The sequence below is a fragment of the Heloderma suspectum genome, chromosome 6, assembly GCF_057233095.1.
Source record: "Heloderma suspectum isolate Gila_16-S chromosome 6, 16-S_ref, whole genome shotgun sequence".
Classification (NCBI taxonomy): domain Eukaryota; kingdom Metazoa; phylum Chordata; class Lepidosauria; order Squamata; family Helodermatidae; genus Heloderma; species Heloderma suspectum.
The window spans coordinates 127295857-127309630 of NC_139463.1; the positions used below are offsets into that span (position 1 = coordinate 127295857).

At 51.1% G+C, this 13774-nt stretch overlaps 1 protein-coding gene across 2 annotated transcripts; it reads right to left on the reverse strand.

The window, feature by feature from the left end:
• Window positions 1–1505: 1505 nt before the first annotated feature.
• On the reverse strand, window positions 1506–12885 carry YBX2 (Y-box binding protein 2). 2 transcript variants are annotated; one of them, XM_084806824.1, is made up of 10 exons: window positions 12615–12885; window positions 10739–10802; window positions 7930–7963; window positions 6707–6796; window positions 6324–6617; window positions 5821–5933; window positions 4789–4963; window positions 3168–3347; window positions 2692–2784; window positions 1506–1828 (listed from the first exon to the last, which is right to left on the reverse strand). In XM_084806824.1, the coding sequence occupies exons 1-9, from the start codon at window positions 12760–12762 to the stop codon at window positions 2734–2736; spliced, it is 1149 nt and encodes a 382-aa protein (XP_084662950.1). In that variant the 5' UTR covers window positions 12763–12885; the 3' UTR covers window positions 1506–1828; window positions 2692–2733. The 2 variants fall into 2 exon arrangements, with proteins under 2 accessions (XP_084662950.1, XP_084662949.1); XM_084806823.1 differs by lacking the exon at window positions 12615–12885 and adding an exon at window positions 11900–12501.
• Window positions 12886–13774: the final 889 nt, after the last annotated feature.

The window sequence follows — 13774 nt, forward strand, 5'->3', positions numbered from 1 at the left end:
ATATCCTGGGAGGCAAATCTGCTCCAATCAGGCAGCTGTTTGTATTTTCCTATCCAAAATACTTCCAACTGAAACTGGAGAAGACATGAGAATTTTTTTTTAGAAGTTTAGCAGATGTTTCTATTTTTTTTAAACAGAAGGGCCCTCTGCCTGATACAGCTTTTCTTGAACGCTTCCAAGCAATTCTATGGTCTCCTCCAACAATTGATCACATAGGTAACTGCTCTTGACCATTAAGCTTTCACTCCGTATCTTGTTTGTCCTTTTTCATAAGAGTGGAAAAAACAGTCCCCCAGTTATGCAAAGCAGAGAGCAGCTGAACCTGCCCAACACGCTGGTAGCGTTTTGCAGCATAGGAACATATGGAGGTGTGCCATTCCACATCATGACATGGTTGCACTGAGGTCTGTATTGCAGGGCTGCAAAAGGGCCGCTGCCTGACTACTGGAAATCGTCTAATCCGAGACCTTCTACTTGCAAGCAATGTGCTCAACAGCTGAGCTACGGGCCTTCCCCCACATAAGGGCTAGGAAGCCCCTTTCATCTTAGTTTTGCTGTCGTGACTTCTTCCTCTCCCCCACTCCCATCCAGTCAAGTATAGATCTGCCACAGAGCAAAAATTTCAACATCCTCACAACTACAGTTCCCAAGAATTTGTATCTGGGAAAAGCTACATAAGAGTGACACTAGTGAATAGTACTGGACTTGGGATTCAATTCTGGACAAACAAATGCAAATTAGTTATTTGTGGCTACAAAGCGTAACTTAGCCTGATGCTTACCAGCCACTGCATCAACAGGCACGCCAAGTTCAGCAACCTTCCTTCCTGCAAACTCACACCCTTGGAAAGTGGTGCCAATTCTTTTATGAGAAGGCTAGGGTAGAGTCCTGTTATAACACCAATTAAGTCTTCTGCCCATTACGTCTGAACATTTAGCAGTGTCTTTCCAATAGATGACCTGGACAGCATACAAGCGAATACTTGTCACAGCTGACTATACAGTGGGGAATGATGTTTCCCAGAGCATTATGCCTACTTCTGTGGAATCTCTTCTATCCCCATCCTGTCCCTCTAGTATTGGTTGGGACCTCTCTGGGATAGAAATGGTTGATGCTGTGTTCTGTCTAGCAGGCATGGGCAGAATTTGAGCTGCCACTATCTACTTTGCTTTTTACCAGAACCCTGAGATCCACCGCCCGGAGCCTGCTACAAGAGATGTACATTGGGCCCACAAATTTGTGTTGAATTGACTACCAGAACTGAATGGAGCTCCTTCCATACAAAAATTCATTCCTGGTTACCCCAAGCTTTCTTCAGTTCAGCAGTTTAATATAGGACAGTAGGTTTCATTTTGTCACTGTTCTTGGACAATCAGGAGTCAGAAACCCTTGCCGAGCCCCTGCAAGTCAGCCCGAGGCCTACCAATAGATCCCAATCTACCTTCTGCCAGTCCCCGGCTTAAAATACCATTTATTCCTCAACAGAAGACACAAATGAGACACAGGTCTGTGCAAATGTTTTTGTTTACTGACGCCCAAACTGCACACAATGGTTCACACAGGGTGTTCAACAATGGGGGGAGAAAAAATTAACTGAAGATTCAACAGCCAGTTTCTTTTTCTCAAACTGGCAAAGCTGTGGGAGGGGAAAGGCAAACCCCTCAGAAGGTTTTTAAAGCAAAGTGACTTTTCTTTTTTGGTCAGTTCCCCCTCAGGTTTAATTTTTTACATTCAGGGCTTCAACAGCAGCAAAGGGGGTACTGGTGAAGTTTGGGGTCTCTTCAAGTGCAGGATGAGGTAACTTGGGTTGCAGGCACATTGTGGACACCTGTAAGGGGAAATGTGCAGTCAGATGTTGAAGGGGAGACTGGAAGCAGTGGGCACCTGATAGTGGTGTTTGTGAGGACATCTGCAGAATGGGGCTTAAGGTGAAATGCTATTCCCACAAGTCTACACCACTCTAGTAAAGTGAGGTACAAGCATGTTCACACTGCAGGAATACAAGAATGCTGAAAATTAAGGTTTTTGGTGAGAGAAGGTGAAAGGAATCAATGTGAATTTTCAGCAAGAACTGTAAGTCCCCCTTCTCCAAGGTAGATTCCTTGCCGTGAAAGGCAAGCTAGAATAGTTACTCATTATCAGGTCTCAAGGATCCTTTTATGCCTTTGCATTAAGAAGTTCAGCAGGTTTGACTTCTCATGCCTTTGCCATGCAGCTATTAAATGCCGTCAAGCTCCCTTTGGAGGAGGCTGACAACCTGAAACGGGAGCCAGCAGAAATTCCAACACTCTTCTCTTACATTCCACTTCTGGATCACCTGACCAATGAGACGCTACGGGATAACGGTATTACAACCACGATAAGGAAAGCAAGCACACCGCCCTACTCCAACGATTAAACATACGTGTACAAATCAGCACAGTTGAGTGAAGACTGAAGAGCAGCCTGAACATCCAGGGCACTTCTAACCAAACAGAATTTAAAGTTCCTGTTTGACACTGGCACAGGTTTTAGGTATTTTAGCCGGCCTTGGGCCAATCATAGTCTCTCTTGGCCTAGCCTCACAGAGCTGTTGCGAGGATACCTTATATATGCTGTTGTGAACTCCTTGGACAAAAGGCAGCGTATAAATGTGATAAAATAAAGGCCACAGTCTACTGATTTAACATTGCTGCACAGGCACATCCTTACCAGATCACAGCTCTTGGTATCCCCTCACTGTGTGCAGATTCATCATGCCAGTAGGGCTGGGGCAAGCTCTCCCCCAGGCTCAGGTGTTGAAATCTGCAAAGAAAACCACGGTTTTGCTAACCAAACACAGAACTGCAATGTTCCAACAAGTCCGTAGGCCTGGAGCTGGTCTGAAGGCTGTCGCTGGACTTAGCTTCTCTGAACATAACTCAAGACAGACCTCTTGTGGCAAGTCAAGATACAACAGGGCCCCAGAAAGATCAAAATCGTTCCTAGCCATATATAGCACTTGGCATTCTGTGTACTGTCAAGAAAGCAGCCTGTACAAGACCATCATGCAACTTGGTTGGGATTAGTGCCCACGACATGTACTTGCTTCTGTGGATTTGTCTCTGAGATACCAAGCTCTGAAAGTAGGCCAGCTGAGGGCCAGGGGCCACCCGGGGCAAGGCCTTCGGCTGTCTGCTTCCACTTACATCCACAAGCTGTTGCTGGATCTCCGGCAGCGGCTGGGAGGGACTCTCCTGGGCTGGGGAAGCAGGCTTGCTGGCTTCCATCACTGCTTCTTGAGCCATCGCGGGAGTGCTAGTGGCAGGGGTGTCTCCGCCAGCAGCAGCAGAGCTTGGAGCAGGCTGCTCTTTGGAAGCCGTGGTAGCCTGGGCCAGAACAGAAGATGGACAGCTTTCTGAATGGAGATCCACATTGAGAAGCATGTATTTCTTTTGCTTGGCATGAGTGTGCGCATGCATATACTCCTGCACAGTTCCTTGGGATCTTTAGTGAACTAATTCTGTTTATGGACACTCCTAGCCTATAGTGAAGGAAGACTTCCCCTGTCATACATGCCTTCTAAACAATGAGTGGATGCTTGAGGAAGCGAGAAGGAATGAAGCAGCTCTGCAATGTCAGATCACGCAGAGAGATTTATTTCTGGGGCAAATCACTGTTTGCATTGTTTAAATATCTTGCAAGACATAAGCATAAAAGGCATGGGTATAGACATAGTAGGGATGACAGAAGTGGCCTCACCCCCCTCCAAAAAGCCTTGAAGTGAAGGAGGTAATTAGCTTCGTCCCTCTTCTAGAAATCCCAGAGTTACCACAACCATCTTTTGAAGGCAGTACTGGCTAAGGAAGTTCTGGCTATCTTCCACTTAAAAGATGCCTGTGAAGGGTGGAGAGAGTAGAGACTGTAGCCAGCAGGGGCGCTGCTGGGCCTCAGCCCATGGGGCTCTTCTGTACCCTCAAATCCATTTCCCCAGAGTCGCCATTGGTGCCAATGGAAGCTTTTTGTGTGTGCTTTGCTTAATTGTTTTTTGCAGAGGGATTGCCGGGGGGGGGGGGGTTGCAGGGGGATTGCAGCTGGGGAGGGAAGGTTTCTCTCTCTCTCTCATGCACCCACACACTCAAATTCTCCCTCCACAGCAATTAAGCTTAGGAAAGGCCCTTCCACTGGTTTAGGATGATCTGGGACAGGGTGCAAATTAACTGAAGAATTTCTTTTATTTAAAATTATTTGGATAAGAAATTGGTTGGCTTTGCCGCCTGTGAAATTTAAATAAATCCTAGTCATTCCTTCATTTGCATATATAGATATAAGACATATGCAAATTTTATGCAGGTTTGTGTCCCGTAGGCCTGGTTCCAAATCTTTTAAGTGCCTAGCTATGCCCAATAGCCAGCCATGTTTAATTCCACTGCTCTAACAACTCTTAACCCATGTTTACAGAACACATTGGTCTGAACGTCTTGTCTCAACACCAATGCTTCCAAGGGAGCTTTTGTGGGCAAGGATCCTCCTACCCAGAGCTTCCACTTAAAATGCTAGTTGGTTAAGATGTGGAACCTGCTGTCCTCTTTAGGTTAAGTTATACCACGTTTAGATCAGCTGCTGTGTCTTAAGACTTCCTGTCCATCTCAACCACTGAAACTTTAGTATGAGCATTGAACATGGCAAGGTTTTAATGCTTCCAAAGAAGAGATAAGGAAAGGTAATTTTTTGTGTATGCAGACAATAACGTTAACTGCCAAGTTCCAACCTTGCAGAGGGCCCATCCCAGACGGACTGTGCCATCTGCTAGCACACCTTGGATCTTACCTCAGCTGTAGTCTGGCGGGCTGCAGCTGTTTGCTGGCGTCTGCGCTGGAAGTAAGGTCGATTGCGCTGGCGCTGGGGCTCGGGACGGATGCCGTCCGCCGGGGCTTGAGCCGCTTTTGTCTCACCGTCTCCTCCTTCAGTGGTGGGCTGCTGTGGTGGGCGGGGGCGGAAAGGTCTGGACAGGGAAAAGTCTGGGGGTTACCTCTCAGCCTTTTTTCCAGGGAAGGGGTGCAGAGCTCCGACAAAACTGAGTTCTGCTATGACAGTGAAGCTTGGATTGGTGCCTGGTGGCCGCTCCCCAGCTTCACAGGTATCACTGGCAATTTCCCAGATCTGAACCCTAAATACCTTCCAAAGCTGATCTTATTTTTTTAAAAAAGATTCAGTGGCTGGAGGTAAGCAAGAAGTTCTTTCAGCATCGAGGATTAAAAACATAAACGGCAAATTCAATCTAAACACTTCTAAGCAGCAGCCATTGAAATTCTTGTGGGTGAAGGGGAAAAGAGAAGATGGACATACTGAGATCACTGTTTTGAGGGTCATTTGAGCAAGAGGGGAGACAAGTCTTCTAAATAAATAACGTTTCTGCCTTTCCATGCAGAGCAATTAGAAGGTGAGGAAGGAGCTAGAGCATGGACTCCTTTTTAAAAGGGCAGGCATCCCCTACTCTTGAACTGTTGATAAGTTATTAGCAGAGGAGAACCTTCTCATGTCTTTCCAGGATGGCTCTATCCACCATGAAGAGAACTAGAAAGCTGAAGAACTGTGCTATGGTCCCCTTGTTCCATTAAAATCTACCCTCCACCTTACACTACCCTCCACTTTACAGGAGGAGTGGGGAATGCACTCCTGTAAGCCAAGCATGTGAACAGTGCAAAGGGAGCGCGCTCCCCTGAACAACCCCCTGATCGCATGCGTGCAGCTCGATGTCCCCAAGAAGGGCTGCTGTGAAGGAGAAGAAAATGGGCAACTCAGCCATCTTCCAAGGCATTACCAGGTAGAGGAAGATGGGGGTGCTGCCTGAAGCTTTACCTGCGGTATCTGGGACGGAAGCGAGGGGCTGGGGCTCTCTCACCAGCCTGGATCTGCTGTTGTTGGTCTCCCTCAGGCTGGGTGGCATCTTTGGGTTCTGTGCTTTCAGTGCCCTGGCGGAGAGGATCACACTGCTCAAGATCCCCAGGAAAGGTCCCAAACCGCCCTCGCCTCAAGCCAGGAGAGACATATGCAAGGGCATGAGGCATCGACAGCAAAGAATGCAATATAATCACCCAAAACAATGCTGAAGGCCATTTCACAGAGTGGCACCCCCACACGAATTCACTTCTGGGCAGGAACATGTCTGCGCGTGAGAATCCAGCGCACAGATCACAAAGTGCAAGATCTAAAGGGGGCTGAATGAGACGGGCTTCGTGGTCACCTTGAGACACCTGATGCAACACGAGCAAAGCTCCCACAGGGGCTGGCCAGAGACTAGGCACTTGGCTTCTCCCAGCCATAAGACAGCTTCTCTAGCTGAGTCTCCAGAGTGGACTCACTTCTGCTGGCTGGACTGGCTGCTGCTGAGGTGGAGCCCGGGGCCCCCGCACAAATCTCCGGCGGAAGAAGAAAGGCGGGGGACGCCTCCGCCGAGGGCGCTGCTGGACGGCGTCATCCGCTCTCTCCCCCTCGCTAACCGTCTCTGCGGCCCCTTCTGTCCGGGTGGCATCTTGTGGCTGTGGAGCCTGCCGGGGCCGGGGGATGAACCTGCGGAAGCGGCGGCGGTTGGGGGCGTAGCGGCTGCCTTTCACAGGAACGCCGCCGGGGCCAGTTACGTTGGCTGCCTCAGCACCCTGCAGAAGACAATTGAGGAACATATCAGCTGGGAGACTTCCGCCAGAGCTCTGCACCGACTGCCAGCCCAAGGCCGCATCCAAGCTACCTTCTCTCCTTCCACAACATCGAACTCCACTGTTTCCCCGTCTCCAACACTGCGGAGGAATTTACGGGGATTGTTTCTCTTGATTGCCGTCTAATAAAGAGCAGAGAGAAGACAGAGTGAGCTCTTCAGCAAGATGACGTGCAAAATTTCAAGTTTCTACCAATTCCCCGTATCAGACCTGTATAAAGCTGAGTGCCAGATTGTTTAGCAAATACCACCAGCATTTGGTTTCACACGATGTAGAACCTGTTTTCCTTGAAAAATGGGGGGCAAGGGGAAGCAAAGTCTCTGTACCCATGAGACAATCACAGGAACCGTGATATGCCAACTGAGCAAAGCAACCTCAAAACTGGAAATTTATTTTTAATGTTCTCTTGCAGTGCCTGCCATGAAGAATGGACAGACATCTTCACACAGCACATAAACTATGGAATCCGCTACCAGAAGATACGGTGATGGCCACCGACATAAGATGTCTAAAAGTTGGCTAGACAAATCCATGGAAGATAATATGGCTGTCAATGGCTACTAGGCACAATGGCTGTATGCTTCCTCCGAATACCAGTTGCTGGGGAACCTCAGCAGGGGAAGGCTCTTGTCCTTGTGTCCCGCTTGTGGGCTTCCCAAAGGCATCCTGTCGGCTGCCATGGGAAACAGGATGCTGGACTAGAAAGACCTCTGTTCTGGTCCAGTGGGGATCTTATACTTTTACCCTCATTTGGCTACTGATCCAAGTTTTTAAAACAGAACTCTCTGGACCATGTTCTAGGCTTTACACTGGTTCCGGGTTTCCAGCAACAATGAAATGCAGTAACTGACGTTCTCACAAGCCAATATACTCGTGTCACTCTGCCTTAGAAGACTTTAGCTTGGGCTTCTAATTTAAGTAAGTGTTCAGGAGCCTCACATCTGCTTAACAAGTTATCCCTCTAGTTAGGTGGTAAAGCTCAGTCATTGTCTAGTGGGTACCTGATTTCCTCCCCACTGTAAACAGAAGGATTTAGGATTCTGGTATGGAATACTGCTGCTGGTGCTACAGGATGAAATTCCAACAGATTCTAGCACCCTAGTAATTCCAACATGGAAAAGAAACACAACCCAGCTTGCTGCTTGCCAACTCTAGTACACCAGTGAATGATGTTGTGGTGGCTGAGGTACAGGCCTAGGGCATAATAGAGAGGGGACAAAAGAGAGAAGGCACTTGCCCACAGTGTGGCTCTTACCTGGTGCACAAACACATCCTCCTTGGTATCATTCCTGTAGGGGGGAGGGAGAATGAGATATAAAGCTTAGAGTGCTTCCAGGTTGGGGGCTCAGTGTGTCAGGCCTGCACATTTTTCACACTGAATCTGGGCTCAAATTATTAGGGGTGTTGGGGGGGGGAGACAGGGGAGACTTAATGAAATCCACAAGATGGATTCTCACTCCCCTGAGTTTTAGTCAAACCATGCCCCCCTCCCCACAATCGTCTTTTAAAACAATTGTTGGTGGGGCAAGTCACAATTGTTAAGGGGGCTGGACCCATTCCGACCCCCTCATGTGATCTGAGCACTGTCCAAACACCTACAAAACAACTGTCAACCTCTACTTCTATGTCAACCTCACTTGGCTGAGTGAATGTCATCATACATACTTTGTACCTCTTCAGCTGAGACAGACATCCAGCTAATCTATGCGCAAAGAGTAATTTGAGGGGAAGGTGGAAGAAATCGATACAGTCATGTTTTCCACTAGCCTATATCTAGCCTATATCTAGCCTATATCTAGCCTATATCTAGCCTATATCTAGCCTATATCTAGCCTATATCTAGCCTATATCTAGCCTATATCTAGCCTATATCTAGCCTATATCTAGCCTATATCTAGCCTATATCTAGCCTATATCTAGCCTATATCTAGCCTATATCTAGCCTATATCTAGCCTATATCTAGCCTATATCTAGCCTATATCTAGCCTATATCTAGCCTATATCTAGCCTATATCTAGCCTATATCTAGCCTATATCTAGCCTATATCTAGCCTATATCTAGCCTATATCTATACATGTACCTGACAGCAACATAACCTTCAATTGTACATTATGAGGAGTTCAGCATTAGTAAGAGCCACAAATTCTAATTTTTAAGAAATTCATTCAAAACAAATCAGAATAAAGTTTCTTAATTCTCTACTTGAGGACCATGACAATTTGTACAAAAGATATGCCAAAACCTCATGTTCAGGTTTAGCACTGTCGACTCAGACACCCCCCCACCCCCACCCCCGCTACCCATCCAGAAGTGGTATGCTCCTGTGCCTCCACCAGAAATCAGTGCTCCTGACACAAGCGAAGGGTGGTTTTCTCCTAGCACAACAAATTCCTTTTACATACAGACTCCCTGAGAGGGCATCATAGCACAAATACGGAACATGGGTAAGGAATCCCAAGTCCTTGGCTGGCTTGCTGGGAGCGTCCCAGCTATGCTAATTTGCATAACCAACTGTTTGTACAGGCCACACCGACAAACATTTCTCTCTGCCAGATTAGTCCAACCAACTAGCCCAGATTTCTGCAATCACATAAAGGGGGGAAAAAATCTTGTTATATTTGCAGGAATGTCTGATCAAATGCATAAGGGATTCAAGGAAGGCTCTTCTTATCATTCACACACAGACATGTTAACATAACAAAGCAGTTTCACATCTAGACTATTGCAAGAGTCTTCTAGCAGGCCTCCCTTTTTCCTCTCTCTATCCTTTAATTCTGGTTCAGAACACTGCTGTTAAGACTGTTCTTGACCTTCCTCGTTTTATTCATATCACCTGTAATCATAGGGCCTTGCGCTGGCTTCCAATGAAGGCCAGGGCCCTTTACAAGATTTTGGTACTGGCCTTTAAGGCCTTAAAGTTGCATTACTCAGCCTATCTTCTCTTTTGTCCTGTATGTCCCAGGGCAGGCCACGAGATCCACGGGCCAGGCTCTTCTGACCCACTCTACTTCACGGATCGCGGTGTCTCGTTATCGTGCATTCCAGGACCTTGTCCCGCAGCCGTGGAACTCCCTTCCCTTACCATTATGGCTAATGGAGAGTTTGGAGGTGTTTAAGAAAGGTTTGAAAACTTATCTTTTTGAGTAGGATGGGAGTGGTTGGTTGTTTCTGAAGTAAAGTATGCTGATGGCTTTTATGTGTATTTGGGTTATTAAGACTATTGTTATAATATCGTATTTTTGAGTTAAGTTGTACTAGAATCATTGTAATTACGTATTTTAAATTGTCGAGTTATTCTTTTATGTACAGCACTTTGTAACAAAGCACTTTATAAATTATTATTATAAGCACTTGGGCTTCAGTACAATAATTTGCACCTAGGTGCGCAGAGAAGCCTGCTCAGGTTTGCTCATGGCTTCCACTGGTGTTATCTTGGGTGGGGACCAAAGATTTTTCCTGTAAAAAAGCTGGGTGGTCAGCTGACCAGCTGCCATGGTTTCCAGGAAATCTTTGCTCTTCTGACTCAGTTGCTTCTCTCTGTCAGCCACTGAGAAACAGATCTGTGGAGGTAAGCTTCATTTGAGACTCAGCAGGGCCCAGCTTCTCTAAGAGCAAGTGAATTTGTATCTGACCATGTGCAGAGTGCATTTCTCCTCACCACTGAATCACAGCAAACACTCAAACCTGAGATTGAGGATACAGCCTCTAGACAAGCTTGGGCCCTTCACACCTCATTTTAGACAACAGTCACTTATCTATGATCCAGCAGGAATCTACTTTAGGGGACCTTGTTGTGGAAGGATGTAAGTTGTATCACTTAAGAAAAGCAATTTGAGCAGATTAAAGCGTAGGAGATTCCTGCCATCAAGTTCAATTCTAATACTCAAAAGCTTTGTATTTTGTTGATTACAAGCTGACAGTCTCCCCCAACTGTCTCCAACCAACCTAGGTTGACAAAGAGGCTTATGTTACAATCAAATGCTCAGAGTTTTTAAAAACATAAGGCTCCGCAGACCCATGAATCCTACAAAGCTTTTGCAGGGAAGAAATGAGGAGGCTCACCTGTTTATAAATCCATAGCCATTGCGGACGTTGAACCATTTCACTGTGCCCTGCACCTGGGTGGCTGCAAATCATCGCCAAGGAAGAAAGAAGACTGATGATACGTCGAGAGGCGCGCACACATTCTCACCTCCCCCCCCCCCGCCTCCTCCTAGGGGGAAGGCTTGCGCATTCCAAGCAGACCTCCTAGCCACTTCAACGCCCTGCCGTTACCCTGCAGGAGTTGCGTGTTCAGGCCAGGGCTGTTGAACCTCTTCCAGCCCAAGAACAGAATTCCATTTCAGAGAAACTCAGGGGTGGGGGTGCGGTGGCATTCCAGGGCTTGGCAGGGCCAAAGCCAAAAGGGGCCAAATACAAGCATATTTTGGCTTAAAACTCTTACTGCCAGTAACAAAACCTGAGAAGAGGCATCTCAACCTTTCAGAATGGGGGAAAGCGGCAGAACAGCCAGGAAATAACCAAATAATTGGAGAGTGGGAGAAAGGGGGTGTGGCCTTTCGGGGAACCCCGGAGTGCCAGACTGGGACACCAAGTTCGCTGGATTTGGCCCTCTGGCCTGAGGTTCTATACCCCTGGCTTAAGCCCAGGTCAAGAGACTCAAAACAGGGCACGATCTGCTCCCAATGCCAGTCACCGTTTTACTTCAACCTGCAAACTGGTTATTATATTTGTTTTGTGTTTTTGTTGTTGTTTTGTTGAGGTGTTCAGGTCTTTTTGAGCTGAAGGGTGACAAATATTTTAAATAAGATCTAGGTGACACAGTCTCTCCCTTCCAGAGAGCTCATGCGGACAGTGAAGCCTGGCAATACACCAAGCCCCAGTTTCTCCTCTGGCTTTCACAGAAGCAGCACAAAGTTCTCAGTCAGCCCAGGGGCTTACAGGGAATACACCTCATTAGCATAGCTATGGTACATACTTACACCTGTTTCAACAGCCAGAGCTTCCAGCCAAGGAACTTTTGGAGGCTTTTGGCCTTCTACAGAAAAGCCAGCGACTTCTGGCGAGATGACACCTGCTCTCCACGCCGAAGCAAGCGGACCCCGAGCCCACACCGCCCCACGTTCCTCTCGCCTACCCCAAGCCGCCCACCAACACCCTTTCCGCACCCCGCCTACAGAAAACCCGGCCCTGCAAAGGCCGCCCCACACTTCAGTCAAGCACCTTCTGAAGCTGCACACCGCTCGGGAACGCGGGGGAAGGGAGCGGCGCAGCGGAAGCCGAGCCCAAGGCCTGGAGGAGGGCTCCCCGGCGGGCACGGGGGAGCGCGCGGGGAGCGCGCGGGGGCGACGGGCGGGGCCGCCGGCTCCAACGCCGGCCTCTGACTGAGAGGGCCAGGCGGCCAGGGGCTGGAAAGACCTTGCTCTGCCAGGGAGGCCGCACCGCGCCGGCGGACAAGCGGCCGGCCTGGCGGGAAGCAGCTCCTCGCGCTCCCAAGGCAGACCGAGCAGGAAACCGCACGGCCGGAGGGGCCCCCACCGGTCTGCCACCCAGCCTCCGCGGCCCGGGGCCCTCCAGGCGGCTGGGCTGCCGCGCCGGGCACCCCGACCACGGCCACGCAGGCCGGGGCGGCAGCGCAAAGCGCGCGGCGCGCCAGCGGGGGAAGCCCGCCCGCGGCGCCGTCCCAAGCGCCGGCCGCGGAGGGCATCCCGCGCGTCGCTCCGGCGGGCCCCCCGAAGACGGCCTGCGCGCGGCCGAGGGGCGCCGCAGCGCGAGCCTCGCGGAGCGCGGCGCCTCCCGGCCGGCCGGCACCTGGGGAGGACCCGCCCCTCGCCCCGCCCCGCCCCGCCCCGCCCGGAGCGCCCCGCCCCGCCAGGAGCGCCCCGCCCCGGCGGCTGCCCGGCCCCGCCCCCGGCCCCGCCCCCGGCCCCGCCCTCACCTAAAACGCGCTTGGCCGCCTGGGCCCGGGCGACGCCGCCGCCCGCGGGCGCCGCGGGCTTGGCCACGCCGGCCGCGGGCTCCCCCGCGGGGCTCTCCCCGGTGCCGGTCACGGCCCCGCCGCCGCCGCTCTCCGCTTCGCTCAGCATCCCCGCCGCCGCCGCCGCCGTCGCCGCCCGCCCGGCAGTGCCGTCCGTTGGTGCCGCGGCCGCCGAACCCGCGCCTCGCGCCCTGGGACACACCCTCGCTCCGCGCGGCGCCAACGCCCAATCAGCAACGGCCGCGCTCCCCGCTCGCGCGCGCTCCGCCAATCAACAGCCGCCCCTGCCCGCCGGCCGCCGCCTTCGCTCTTATACCTCCGCGGCCACGCCCCGCGCCGCGCCCCGCGCGCCCATTGGCCGCGGGGCCGCTCAGGTGCGCTGCGCCACGTGGGCGCCGCCGGCCCCAGGCGGAGAGCGGCCGCCGGCGCCGCCCGCGCAAGGGGCTCGGGGCCGCGGCTCGCGGGCGGCGCATGGGCCGGCGGCGGCTGGCAGCACCTGGCGCGCGACGGGCTGCAAACGCGAAGCTCGGGGCGCCGTGCAACTGCCGGGCTCGCTCTCGCCGAGGCGCGGCCGGCGGCGGGGCCACCGGGAAGCCGCGGGAGTGGCTTCCGAGTAGACCTCGGTGGGGGTCGGCTGTGCGCTTCTCGCACGTCGCCCCAGACGGCGCGATACGAGTGGCGGGCCACGCTCACTTCTGTCCTTTGCCCCGATCGGGGAGCATTTCACTGCACTGCTGAAAATGAAATAAAAACCCGCATGTACTTGCAGCTGCTCTGTATCACAGACGTGTTCCCACTCACCAAAGTTTAGCGAGTTGCCGTGGTTTACAGTTTGTTTCTAGAGGTTGCGTGCAGGCTTGCGGAATGGTTGTCTTGATTGCTTGCATTTATTTTTTGTTATTGTGAATGGGATGTACGGGTACGTTTCTGCATTTTTTGGCAGGCACCAACCATGCAGATATTTGCATTTGGTATAACATTTGGGGACTCGACGCTGAGGGAGCTGGCGGTGGCGACGGCCGACAGGAAGCTCTGGCGTGGGCAGCTCCATGAAGTCACCGAGAGTCGGAAGCGACTGAGCGAATGAACAACAACAACATAACATTTGGGCTCCTGATTGT